The following is a 14,460-nucleotide window of genomic DNA, read 5'->3' as shown; positions in this document are numbered from 1 at the left end:
CTCAGCCATAATAAAAATCACAAGTCCCTGCCCAGTGCTTAAAAAAATGTGCCATGCCTTCCCCTCTGTGCACCACCTCCTTCCTCCTGACAAGTAACGAACAGTCCCTTAGGATTTTTTTAAGGATACAAGTATCAGTACACAAGTTAATTAGTATCACAAATGAGTAAGAATATTTTTTTATATTTTTCCTAAAGTTAACCTACTTAAAGAAAGCTGTTGAGTGTGTTGTAAATATTTTATTGATATTGGAGTTTATTTTTAGTTGGGCTCGTCTCCAGACAAGGTGCCCCATATACAACTTGGTTAGCAACAGCGGCTAACCGGCTAGCCCTACTTTAACTCACTTTACCTGCCCGGCACGGCACGGCCCGGTGAGGCCGGGATAAGCCGTGCGGGCTGTGTTAATGTCGAGTTGTATCCGTGTTACTGTGTGTTTGTTCCAGTGTTTCTTTCCACGGAGCTGCAGTTTGAGTTTCTCCCAGCAGGCAGCGGTTAGCCGTGCTAGCTTGCTAGTTAATATGTTTAAGTGAGAGCGGCTTACCTTTCTTTCTGACTGGCATGGTCGGGTCTGGCTCGGCTCGGCTCGGTTTGGAGCTACTTGTGTGTTAGCCTCATACACTCCTCACACAGGACGGCTTTTTGTTTATTGATTATTCCGCCAGTTAAACCCCGCTGTCACTGCTCCAAGTCTGGAGAAAATCCCTCCACGACGACACCAAGTTGCCCTCCGAGCCAAAACACTCCGACAAACAAACTAACTGTCAGGGGACAACTGACACGTCCAGCGAAAATAACAACGCCAAATCTCCGGGGGACACTGCTGCAAAAACACGCAGCAGTCCCGGTTCAAAGTAGTGTCACAAGGAGCGAGCAGGATCCAGAGGGGGAAAAAACAGCTCCGGATCCGTTACCGACTCTCCGTGCTGTACTTCCCCGCCAGAGAGGCTCCCTGCCCCGGCGTGCACCGCGCAGACTGGCCGCTGGTGGCGACACACGGCTGTGTTAGAAAAAAAAGTGGAAATCTAGCTTTGACCGAGTGGGACCTGCCGAGTGCCAAACTCCCCGTGAAAAGCAGTTTCCAGAGCAGGCTGAGTGCCAGGCGGTGCATGCATGAGCTGACCGCTGTGCTGCTGCGGTGCAGGGAAGTAACCAGCTCCGGAGCTTTGATGCTTATTCCAGATATTAAAAAAAACAACTTCAAAGTCCAGCCTGGTGGCACACCTAAACTCAAGCCGTGCCAAACCCGGACTGATTTATCCCGCACTGGCACGCACACTTTATACGTCCCGGGCTATTATTCCCAGCACAGCCTGCATTCGTGTCAAACTTCTCTCAGTGTAAATCCCTCCTCTCCTCTCCTTTCCTTCCACTTCCTCTTTATTCCTCCTCTTTTCTTCTTCTTCTCCTCCTTCCTCCTCTTCCTCCTCCACCTCCCCAGGTCTACAAATTCCAAACTTTCCTCCAAAATGGCGTCTCACGGAGCTGCAAATGTGAACCATGTGATTTCCAAAAGCCTACCCCTCCAACCTGCCGCCCAATCATGCAGCTCACCTACAAGGACCGAGGAGGAGGAGGAGGAGGAGGGTCAGGGTGGAGGAAGGGACAAAAGTTTGGGATTGGGAGAAAGGGAAGGTGAAAGTCTGGGGAAAGAGAGAGGAAAAGGAGGGGACTGTAAGGTCTGAAGAGAGCAAAGAGAGGAGAAGAAAAACTCAAGGATGGAGAGGAGAGACAATGATGAAGAGGAGGAGGAGGATGTAAAAGATGAAGAAAAAAGCAGGTTAATTGTGATTAAAACTAATTATCTGCAGATTGTGAGCTACATATATCTGAGATACAAAAATCCCTATCCTTACCTACCTTAGCTGATAAACACAAGACGGGCCTGATGGACGGCTCCCAGACCTCCTCAGAAATTAAGAGACTGAGGTGAAATTTATGTTTCGTGCACCTCCCCAGAAATGTAACTCCACAGTGTCACAGTGACGCAGACCTCCTGTCTGTCTCTGTGAGCTGAAACCATTTCCCTCAGTGGAAACAAAGCTTTGATTTACTTTAATTTCACAGATAAGAAACAATAAATTGTGAAGACAATAAAGCCTCCACACACTGTGTGTGATTTATCCTGGCTGAAATATGAGCAGAGGAAATCTCTGCTAGCTGCTAGGCTAATTTATACAATGTAAAATGCCATAGGCTTGTGCTAATAATGTTAGCATGTTGTATTTGTGGGGAAAATGTGTCCAGATAAAGACAAGTGTTTGTCTGTGAATGCTGCGAGTTATAGTGAAGCTGATTTGTGTTTGAAACTGTCTCTATTAAGCCATGTTTAGTGTGTGCTTAATGTGTGTTTAGTGTTTGTTTAGTGTGTGTTTAATGTGTGTTTAGTGTGTGTTTAATGTGTGTTTATTGTGTGTTTAATGTGTTTACTGTATGTTTAGTGTGTTTAATGTGTGTTTAATGTGTTTACTGTGTTTTTAGTGTGTTTAATGTGTTTAATGTGTGTTTAATGTGTTTACTGTGTGTTTAGTGTGTGTTTAATGTGTGTTTACTGTGTGTTTAATGTGTGTTTAGTGTGCGTTTAATGTGTGTGTGTTTAATGTGTGTTTACTGTGTGTTTAATGTGTGTTTAGTGTGCGTTTAATGTGTGTTCAGTGTGTTTAATGTGTGTTTAGTGTGTGTTTAATGTGTGTTTAGTGTTTGTTTAGTGTGTGTTTAATGTGTGTTTAGTGTGAGCTTAATGTGTGTTTAGTGTGTTTAATGTGTGTTTATTGTGTGTTTAATGTGTTTAATGTGTTTACTGTATGTTTAGTGTGTTTAATGTGTGTTTAATGTGTTTACTGTGTTTTTAGTGTGTTTAATGTGTTTAATGTGTGTTTACTGTGTGTTTAATGTGTTTACTGTGTGTTTAGTGTGTGTTTAATGTGTGTTTACTGTGTGTTTAATGTGTGTTTAATGTGTTTAATGTGTGTGTGTTTAATGTGTGTTTACTGTGTGTTTAATGTATGTTTAGTGTGTGTTTAATGTGTGTTCAGTGTGTTTAATGTGTGTTTAATGTGTGTTTAGTGTGTGTTTAGTGTGTGTTTAATGTGTGTTTACTGTGTGTTTAATGTGTGTTTAGTGTGTGTTTAATGTGTGTTCAGTGTGTTTAATGTGTGTTTAATGTGTGTTTAGTGTGTGTTTAATGTGTGTTTAGTGTGTGTTTAATGTGTGTTTAGTGTGTGTTTAGTGTGTGTTTAGTGTGTGTTTAATGTGTGTTTACTGTGTGTTTAATGTGTGTTTAGTGTGTGTTTAATGTGTGTTCAGTGTGTTTAATGTGTGTTTAATGTGTGTTTAGTGTGTGTTTAATGTGTGTTTAGTGTGTGTTTAGTGTGTGTTTAATGTGTGTTTACTGTGTGTTTAATGTGTGTTTAGTGTGTGTTTAATGTGTGTTTAGTGTGTGTTTAATGTGTGTTTAGTGTGTGTTTAGTGTGTGTTTAATGTGTGTTTAATGTGTGTTTAATGTGTGTTTAGTGTGTGTTTAATGTGTGTTTAGTGTGTGTTTAGTGTGTGTTTAATGTGTGTTTACTGTGTGTTTAATGTGTGTTTAGTGTGTGTTTAATGTGTGTTTAGTGTGTGTTTAATGTGTGTTCAGTGTGTTTAATGTGTGTTTAATGTGTGTTTAGTGTGTGTTTAATGTGTGTTTAGTGCGTGTGTTTAATGTGTGTTTAGTGTGTGTTTAATGTGTGTTCAGTGTGTTTAATGTGTGTTTAATGTGTGTTTAGTGTGTGTTTAATGTGTGTTTACTGTGTGTTTAATGTGTGTTTAACGTGCATTTAACATGTGTTTAATGTGTGTTTAGTGTGTGTTTAATGTGTGTTTAGTGTGTGTTTAGTGTGTGTTTACTGTGTGTTTAATGTGTGTTTAATGTGTGTTTAATGTGTGTTTAGTGTGTGTTTAATGTGTGTTTAGTGTGTGTTTAATGTGTGTTTAATGTGTGTTTACTGTGTGTTTAATGTGTGTTTACTGTGTGTTTAATGTGTGTTTAGTGTGTGTTTAATGTGTGTTCAGTGTGTTTAATGTGTGTTTAATGTGTGTTTAGTGTGTGTTTAATGTGTGTTTAGTGTGTGTTTAATGTGTGTTCAGTGTGTTTAATGTGTGTTTAATGTGTGTTTAGTGTGTGTTTAATGTGTGTTTACTGTGTGTTTAATGTGTGTTTAACGTGCATTTAACATGTGTTTAGTGTGTGTTTAATGTGTTTAATGTGTGTTTTGAATCAACTAAACTTTACAGCACTTCACAGAAACTCTACTGCCAACTAGTGTGTTGGAGGTGTAACTGCAGAGTGACACAGACACACCACCACACAGGTATAAATGCTAACAGCAGCGCAGGCCACAGGTGTCGGCTGCAGCGTAGCGTCTGCCTCACGTGTATAAATCTTGCTTTAAATATCATATCTCAGTGGAGGCCTGGCAGTCAATCTGCTTGAAAGCTCAAACACAATCCATAAACGCCCATTATAAATTACTGCAACATAAGTGGACAGTGACAATGTATGTAACTCCAACCACGTTAAATAAATTGAAGACATAAAGGGCACGCTGTCTCATTGCCTGTGGGACTGCCCAAATATCCAGGTATTCTGGATAGAGGTTTTGGACATCCTTTAACATGTCGTAGGTGTTGAGTTGTCTGTACGCCCTGAGCTGTGAATCCTTGGAAAATTTTCCAGTAAATTGTAAACTAAACAAGGCAGATAGGAAAATGACCCTCTTCTGTTTATTACAAGCAAAACTCACCGTAGCCAGATTCTGGAATCCTCTGTGAGACCAAGTTTACAAACCTGGCTGACCTGACTGTCACACTCTGTTGCCCGAGGAAAACTTACATCAAGGGTACATATTCTACCTTTGATAAGATATGGAGTTGTTTTATGACATTTCTAGAGAGGGAGAGGGCTGTAGACATCTAGCTGTCATGAATGAATGAATGACTTTATTTTAAACCAAAAATAATTAAAAAAAAAAAAAAAAACATAAGAAAAAAACAAACAAGACAAAGATAACAGTGTCTGAAAAGGAGCAGGTAGAAGTAAAACATATGTGTCCCTACCCTTTTCTTACATTTCTTCACTTAACTCATATTTTATTTCAACAAATTCCCAAATTTATTTACAACTATCTCCAGTCTGTTTACCACCCAAATTAATAAATAAGTAATAAACCCAGTTTATTTACACTCCCAGTCCCACCCAGTGTTACAGAATAAATATGCACTCCCCTAACACAACCACTCCTCACCTATATATCTGCCAAAAATATATTTTCTGTACAGTTTTTTTTAAATTAATTTATATCTTTGCTTTGTTTGAACTCATCTCGCATCACACACTCTTCTTAGTCATACAAACTTAAAATTAAATTCTCCTCTTAAATCATAACCACCCTCCCTGTCACCAAAAATATTTTTTGAATGTTGCCCCGAAGTAGATTATTTCCCGCTTTAAACATGATTATTGCAGTTTTAAATTCGACCAGATCAAAAAATTTCAATGCATGTGACTTTAAAGACAGTGTGTAGATGTGTCCTGTCTTTAGAAGGATGTATAATGGTTGTAAGTTGCTTTTGAAAGTGTTGCCTCAGACTTCCACACAGTAAGTCATATATGGTGGTACGAGCGACGTAATTTATGGTCCAGTACGTGTTTTGTTTTGCTCTGACGTCACTGATCTGAGGTTTCCAGCAGATTTTGTCGTCTAAAATCACACCCAGAAATTTAGTTTTATAGACTCTTTCCACATCGACATTATCAATCATCACCTGAACATCTGTGTCTGTACTGCAGTTTCCAAACAACATAAAATTTCTGGACACCATGCATATATCGTTTATAGAACAGTTTGGGACCTAGTACTGACCCCTGTGGGACATTGTTTTATGTTTGTCCCTGTATGAATAAATATTAAATAGATGGATAGAAGTGAAGGAGAAGAGGTGAAAGATGAGTGAAGAGTATGAGGAGAAGGTGCAGAGAATAACTTAAGACTGGCCTCCACCCCGATCCTCAGCCCTTTATTAGTTCTGATTTACAGTGATGATTTGGCTTTGACATGGAGAGTTAATTTCATGTTATTTGCTGACAATACCAAAATGATAGCTTCAAACAAAAACTTAAACAGAACTCTAATAAAGTGTGTAAATGAGGAAATATCTGCTGTTTTTAAATAGTCTCAGCTGAATAAGATGGCGGTAAAAATAAAAAAATGTAACCTCATGATCTTTTGCAACAAAAACAAGGATGAAACTAAAATATTCATAAACTCTTCAGACATTCTCTAAGTACCGTAAACACAATTCTCAGGAATTTTCGTAAACGCAATATTAAATTGGAAAAGCCACACTGAACATGTGTGCCAGAGGTCCATGAAGATGCTTGGTGTATCCTCGTGCGACCCAAACTTTTGTTTCTCCTAGTTGTTCAGGATCAATACTCAACCTAAATTTATTTATAAAGCACATTTAAAAACGATTCACGTCACCAAAGGGCTGTACAGAAGGAATACACACACGAGAGGCGACATAACTGTCAGGTACACAGCTCACATATTCAGAGACACAACACACACAGGCAGCATCAGGTAAAGCCCAGGGCCCCCTGACACTTTGGGCCCCTGGGCCTGTGCCCAGTGGGTCCATTCAGTAATCCATCTATCCATTTAAACCAATGCTTCACCCACAAAATGACTATTTATGTATCATTAATCATTAATGCTGTGTTACCTCGAATCTGTGAAGAAAACTTTTTTCAGAAATGTCTCCACAGTAAACGGCAAACATATTGATTGAGGTCTTTGTTTAACAACAGCTACTACATGAAAACATCTGTTCTCACTCCTGATTAATCAATAAATCAATATGTTTGCTGTGGAGGCATAGCAGAGTTTATTCCACAGATTCAGGGTAACACAGCATAAATAGATAGATAGATAGATAGATAGATAGATTTAAAGGCTTGGATGGCTTACTGATGGGGCCTACAGGGTACAGGCCCAGGGGCCCAAGTGTCAGGGGGGCCCCTGGACTTCACTTGCAAAATGTCAGTCGAATGAACACGCACTGACCAGGTAGAGACTTAAAATGACCACAGAGAGACACAAAATGACGTCCCATGAGCTCTCTGAGCTCTTTGAGTCGAATAAAGACACGAATAAACATCCGTGTTAAATCTCACAGTCAGATAAACACAAGCTGAACAACTGTCACGAACAAACCTTTTAGTTTCCTGGCCAATTCAGCAACCCACAGACAGTTACTGCTCACTGCCATGGGTGTGCACTTTGAGCTAAGTTTAGCTGCTGAACGTGAGGCTACAGACCCTTTAAGGGCCGACGTCACGATGACGTCATGTTATCAGCTGGAGGTGCAGCTGCCTCTCCCCCACAGGGCTGTAGGCTCCATAGGAGTGTTAAAATGTGTTTGTCTTGTTGTGTTATTGGGAGCCAGAATAGAAGGAGTCATGGCTCAAAACCAGCCGCCACTGCCCGTCAACAAAAACAAAGACAACTATGGTTAAATGTGATAAGACCAAAGGACTGGACGGAGGCCATCATCAAAAATGCTCACATGTGCAGCGCACACTTCATATCAGGTTAGGGAAAAAGTATTTCCTGTTGTAGGGATGAATAAGGTTATGTGTATTAAGGGTTATCATGTCCACCTCATCAGAAACTGGGGAGGGATTAAGAGGAAGATTGGATTTCTCTGCAACGCTAACTTTTTAGCACATTAGCTAACGTTAGCTTCCATAGCAAAACAAACAAGTGTGGTCCTCCTTTGTAAGATTGGCTTCCTGTGACATCATCCATCCACTGAGTGAGAGCATACGGGTCGGCCAGTCTGGTCCCGTTGGTCAGTGTTTACTTATTCCAGTAACACTGGCGGTCCCGGAGAGTGAGTGACCTGACATGGTGCGTTGGTAAATTCAGTCTGACGCTCTACACTAAAATGAGAGCCCTGTTGGTGGAAGAAACGCAGCGTTATATTTCTACATGAATGAACCAACGGTTAAGTTAATCACACATTCACTCCGCTCGGCGCTCTGCTGCTCCGTCTCCACAGACAGAGTGTCCAGAGTGCGCTCTGCCACTCTGAGAGTGCGCTGCTCTGGATAACCCAACGCTACATTCAGACAGCGCTCCCAATTTATCAACGCTCCAGTTTGTGTCAGAGTGCGCTCCCACACTCACAATGAGTGTTTCTGAACGCACCACTCACATCACCTTCCTCCATCGTCTAAAACAAGACAACACAACTTGTTAGCTAGCGCTAGCTAATGTCTGTGGAGAACTGTTTTGCCTCCAGCTAAGCCCCGCCCACCAACACACATCACACTGTGTACTGACAGTAAAAGGGTGTATATGTGTGTGTATATATATGTATATATATATATATACATATATGTGTGTGTGTGTGTGTATATATATTCCCCTAAAGCAGCAGTGTATAGAGTCATTAAAATGAGCTTCGTCTTTTACCAGCTGCAATATGAAATTGATGAACACATGAATGCATCAATAATTATAATCCACTAACATGATTTAATTCTGCAGACTGAGTATTTTTACTTTTGATATTTTAAGAATATTTTGATGTTCATACTTAGAGTATGGCATTGTCTCCTTTTTTTAAATTCTCTCCTGTTGGTTGACTTGGGTTATTTTTGCTTTTGTTTATTGTTTTGTACATGCATGTGGAATTATGTTATAATTCAGTAAAAAAAAGTATTTCTACTCTGTGGTATTATTACTTTTACTAAAGTAAAAACTGAACTGCTTCGTTTTAACTCCAAGTCTGACGTCTCTGGAAAAATACAAACTAAACTACAATAAAACAAAGTGGCTGTTTATTTATTAGTTAATACCTAATGTGATTAAAAATATATAATCTTAGCTCAGTTTCTGTTCTTGTGGTGCAAAACGTGCAGTGGAACCATCTTGGAATAAAACACTCACAAATCAGAGTAACGTGAGATTTTTCCTACTCTTCCCGTGTCACCAACATGCTGTGAATGAAATATAAAAACATATTTCTCTCATCTACTGAACAATATTTTGACCAGCTGTCACTGGCAGCACCTCTTGACCCAGGACACCTCTCCGTCCCGTCACATTTTAACCAAATTTCGATCCCATCTGGCTCTCAGGAGGTAACTGATGGCGTGAGAGCAGAGCAGATCTCTTCTTCTCTTCTTTAATACGACGAGCCTGAGACTCAAGGCGAGGCCATTCATTAAACATGACCGTCTAAAAATAAAGGCCTCCTCCTTTCACCGGAACTGCTCTCTTTAATCTGGGCCAGAGCTTCGAGTGGTTTGCATCAGCACATGAGAGAGACGACATGAGAGACAAAGAGAGACAAAGAGGGGATGTTACACACAGGGAGGAAGAGAGGGAAGAGGAGGAGGAAGAGGAGGAGGAGGACGTTTCATCTTCATCGTGACCAAAGGATGGATTTGTGCAGCAGCGGGGGGTTCACTGCCTGACCTCTGACCCTTCTCTAAGCAACCAAAATCTCATTAGTCATGCAGCAGGAAACTCTTTTTAATCAGTGCTCTGATTTAGGTGATTTATGATTGTAAGTAATTTGTGATTCTACATAAATGTCGACAAAAAACTATAAAGTATCGCTTGTTAATTTTTTTATTGCATCCAACATGACGTGTTTCATTCGGAGGCTCCTGTTTACAAAAAAAAACATCTCATTATGTCACCACGGCATCTATAAGAGAAAATTGCCCTATTCAGTTGAGGGAAAGTGCTTTTAGCCCGGCAGCTAAAGCTCCACTTCACATCAGGGAACTACTCCGTTGGTAACAACACACGTATTTGTATCGAACCGTTTGGTGCAAGGACTTCGTTACAAACCAAACAATTCGTTGAGCTATCCTGTCACATCTGGAAAATAAAATCTACATCTTAAACAATGTTTAATATAATGTTCTCAACAAGGCAGCCGACGGGACGGGACAGGAAACATGCTGTCTGTCCCTCACACCTCTAAAACCAGAACACTGCTGCAGTGAGACACATTGGGAGGACGCTACGCTACGCTAGCTCCTTACAAGATGGTTCGTTTTCGCCCTTCTGTGAAGAGAGCGTTGGAAAGCACTGATTTCTTTTTTGTTAACGTGAAACATTCAGTGTTTTTTTTTAAAAAAAATCTGTTTAAATCACCCGATCTGTTAACTTAGTGCAGCAGGTGAAAGACACATGATGCTTCTTGCCTTTGAAATCAGAGGATGTCCTGCAGAAACCAGTGGGACCCAGGTACACCCATCGACTGTCTTCATGGAAGAACTGCGGCCAAAAAGCCAAACCTCCGACGTGGAAACAAGGCCGAGCGACTCGACTCTGCAGGAAAACACAGCAAGTGGGGTGCAGAGAGATGGCAGCAGGTGCTCTGGACTGATGAGTCAAAATGTGGAGGGCTGCAGGCGACAGTGACGCACGGTGGAGGTTCCTTTGCAGGTTTGGGGCTGCACTTCTGCAGATGGATTTGGGGGTTTGGTCAGGATTAATGGTGTCCTCAATGCTGAGAGATACAGGCAGATACTTCTCCATCATGCAGTCATGCAACAGGGAGGCGTCTGATTGACCCCAAATTCATTCTGCAGCAGGACAACGACCCCGAACATACAGCCAGCGTCATCAGGAACTATCTTCAGCGTCAAGAGCAACAAGGAGTCTCCCTGAGCTCAGCATCATCTGGTCTGTCTGGGATTACATGAAGAGACAGACGGATCTGAGGCAGCCGACATCCACAGAAGATCTGTGGTTAGTTCTCCAAGATGTTTGGAAAAACCTACCTGCAGAGCTCCTCCAAAAACTGTGCGCAGGTGCACCTGGAAGAACTGATGCTGTGTTGAAGGCAAATATTGATTTGATTTAGATTTCTCTTCTGTTCGCTCACTTTGCATTTTGTCATTGATAAAAATAAACAATACTTCACAGCATTTCTTCACACCTGCCTGAAACTTGTACACAGCACTGTTGTATTTCACTTCTATGGTGTATTCTATTTTATTGTGTATTTTATTTCTGTGCTGACAAGTTTTTATGTTTCAGTAAATGTGATGTTGTGTGATGTAAGTAAGAGCCAGACTGGTCGCATTAATGCTTATGACAAGTGTCTGAGCTGTATGCTGTGGTGTGTGTGTGTGTGTGTGTGTGTGTGTGTGTGTGTGTTGCAACATGTGTCACAGGCTCAGGCTGCCAAAGTCCAGATTTATGCCAAGATTAATTATGAGCATGTTGTCCAGATCGGGATGAAAACTGACATGACGTGCAGTAATCACATTACAGCGTCAGACAGCAGCGTTCACACACTGCAGGTTCTGATGCAGATGGACGGATAAATCCTGCTCTCCACACGTTTGACACGCAGCGCTCTGAGCTGCAGCTGCTGCAGGTCTGAAGGCTCGCTTGTGTTTACGTCGAGGTGTTGTGGTGCGCTCACTCAGGGCTTAGATTTAACACCTGAAGGAACTGCCAAAGGTGGGCAGAAACTGAAGGAATTTTAGGAAACATGCCACTGGAGTGTAGCAGTTTGGGTCGGGGTGGAAGAAGACAAAAACTGACAGCAGCCGTCGTTTGTTACGAACATACACATCAACCTTACCAAGCCTGGTTATATGGCTACTGTCTACACAATCGAGGCCACACATATGTGACCTGTGTGTGACGTCTTCTGCTCTAATGAACCACTCGGAGCTGGTAGATGGTGGTAACAGCCAGGTTTATTCACCTCATGGAAAACCCTTCGTAAGTCTGGATTAACTAGCAAAGGACAGCGGTGTTAAGTGACCTCATGTGGACGACCTGCTCATGCTCTATCTCATGGAAAATCTTCCGCAGCTCTCTGACGTAGTCTGAAGAAGCAGATTGTACAATAAAATAATAAAGTGACACAGTGATCGTACAATGTATTTTAAATTTGTGCAAATAAAATGGCTCACGCCGCCTGTTCCTCTCAAAATTACAGCGTACAAGAGGTTTCGTACACTGAACTGCTACCCTTTTTTTTGCACATTTGACTTTTACAAAAACATTCGTATTTTAACACATTTAAAAACACCAGAGTGAAAACAATCATAAAAAAAATCTCCCTGTTCAACAAATTAAATCTAACCACGTTTGTGTTGCACAAGGAAATAAATGTAGAACGCAGTGTTTCACCAGCTTGAGCTTGTTTTGAAAATGACTGCATGCATCTTAAGAGTAGAAACTGTACACGTCCTGTGAAAATGTCCTCAAAGAGACGATAATAAAGTCCCAGTGTCCTTCCTAATTAACAGCGTGTTGGTTTCTTAACGTTACTAAAGTTGATCAAATTTGTTGTCGTATCAAACTACTAACATTATTAAGCATAAATAAAGAAGTTTCAACCATAAAATGTGATCAGGTTTTGTCCACTTTTGTGTCAGGATGAGCTGACTGACTTGGCAAAGATGGCTGCCATTTTGTTTTTACATGGATTGGTGTATTGTGCTTTTAGTACCACTAGGTGGCACAAAAAAAGTGTCCATGTGCGAAGACAACAGGACAAATTTCTGCAGGAAGAAATATAACAATGCTAGACGTGGAAGCATCCCGATATCTTAATTGTCATGCAGCTGCTTCTTTCACCTTCATCCACCTAATTCTAATGAGTTCATTGTTGAATCCAAGCGACTGTTTGTGCCAAATCTGAGCAAATTCACTCAAGGCCTCAGACGTTCTTAAGAAACCATATTCACCAGAATGAGACACACAAGGTCACAGTGACCTTTGACCACCAAATTCTAATCAGTTAATTGTTACGTCCAAGTGAACATTTGTGCCAAATTTTAAGGAATTACCTCAAGACGTTCTCAAGAAATTTTATTCACCAGAATGAGACACACAAGGTCACAGTGACCTTTGACGTCTAACCACAAAAATCTGATAAGTTCATTGTTGAGTCTAAGTGAAAGTGTCTGTGCCAAACTTGAACAAATTCGCTCACATTTACAAAAATGAGACAGACATGCTCAGAGTGACCTTTGACCTTTGATCATCAAAAACCAGTCAATTCATCTTTGAGTCCAAGTGGACATTTGTGCCAAATCTGAAGAAATTCCATTCAGGCGTTATTGAGATATTATGTTCACAGGGATCGGCAAACAGACGTAAAATTGAGACGCCGGAATAATCGACACAGATCGCAAGCTGGCCAGGGCACTCGGCGCTGCGCCAAGTCCAGTGTGGACCAAGCGTAAGTCATTCCACTGCTGCAATGACGGTGCAGAGACACCAAGATGTGGAAGACCTGAAAACACTGACCAATGAGAGCCCACTGGGCTTTTACAGGGAGGTGTTTTAAAGAGACAGGCGCTAAAACACAGCGTGCCAGACAGAAGGTAAATACAGGCGCTCCAGCACAGTGTGAGGAAAATAAAGTGTGTTTAGAACATGAAAGGATGCGAACATGTTCTAGTAGAAACCCAAAATACAAGTACGAAAAGAGGGCCTCGAAAAAACCAAGTCTGACCCTCAGACAGGCCTGTTAACGTCTGTGTGAAGGCGAGGATCGAGCAAAATGTCCTCACTTTCCAAAAATGTCCGCACTCTCAGGGTCTAACACTAGTCCTCAGAAAGACAGATGTACAAGTACACACACACACACAGTAGACACAGTCTTTGCATTGTCTCATCCGAACCACAATGGTACAACAGTGTGTCTTGACAAAAACTATTCCACCGAGTGTGTGTGTGTGTGTGTGTGTGTGTGTGTGCTGGCTCTACAGTTACAGAGGACGCTGTTAGGGCTGAGTGTGTGTTGTTAAATAAGCGTTCCCTCTGTCAGCTGACCTGCCGTCACACCGATGAATCAGCGTGTCGGAGCTTCAACAACGGAGCTTTTGTCGCCCAGAATCACGCCGTTGTTCCTCTCCTGCCCCGTCTCTCTGTCTCTCCGTCTCCAGTCCGGCCTGCAGATCGACGGCGAGCAGCGTCCGTTTATCCCACTGTCACCTGAATGCCACTAAACCTGCTTCACACAGAGCAGAGACGGTCTGAAACAAAGGGGGTCAAATCTGTGGATTTGTTCCCTGAGCGTCATCTGAAATCAAACACAACGTTTATTGCGTCATCGTTAATTGATCGGTGAGTCGAGGTTATTCTGTCCTCGCCTAACGAGTCATTGCCAAACTAGACAGATCCGATAAAGACTTGAGGCCTGGATGAGTTCAGATTCTTTACTTAGATCCTTGTCCTTCCTGCTTCATTTGTTTCATTGATTCTCTTTTCTTTGTAAAACTGAAACACAATATACAAATAAAAATACGATTATTGCTTCCTTTTTATGTTACAGGTACGTATACGTTCACTGGAGTAATTCTATTTTAACCACATTGTCAAACAAAACAATGATAAAAACATTAAGGAAATTAAATACAGTGTT

At 41.4% G+C, this 14,460-nt stretch overlaps 1 protein-coding gene across 25 annotated transcripts in view; it reads right to left on the bottom strand.

Annotated features, from left to right (window-relative positions):
* Positions 1 to 1,477, bottom strand: part of dlg1b (discs large MAGUK scaffold protein 1b) — a 204,637-nt gene extending 203,160 nt beyond the window's left edge. For 14 of the 25 annotated variants that reach the window (XM_078172775.1, XM_078172778.1, XM_078172783.1 and 11 more), the window contains exon 1: positions 545 to 1,475. In XM_078172775.1, coding sequence (XP_078028901.1) covers positions 545 to 563 — 19 coding nt within the window. In that variant the 5' untranslated portion in view covers positions 564 to 1,475. Of the gene's footprint in view, positions 1 to 544 lie in introns of all 25 variants that reach the window. The other 11 variants (XM_078172769.1, XM_078172771.1, XM_078172770.1 and 8 more) reach the window with 3 other exon arrangements.
* Positions 1,478 to 14,460: the final 12,983 nt, after the last annotated feature.

This window comes from Epinephelus lanceolatus, chromosome 12 (genome assembly GCF_041903045.1).
Source record: "Epinephelus lanceolatus isolate andai-2023 chromosome 12, ASM4190304v1, whole genome shotgun sequence".
Lineage (NCBI taxonomy): Eukaryota > Metazoa > Chordata > Actinopteri > Perciformes > Serranidae > Epinephelus > Epinephelus lanceolatus.
This window is presented reverse-complemented; position numbering and strand designations above follow the sequence as displayed.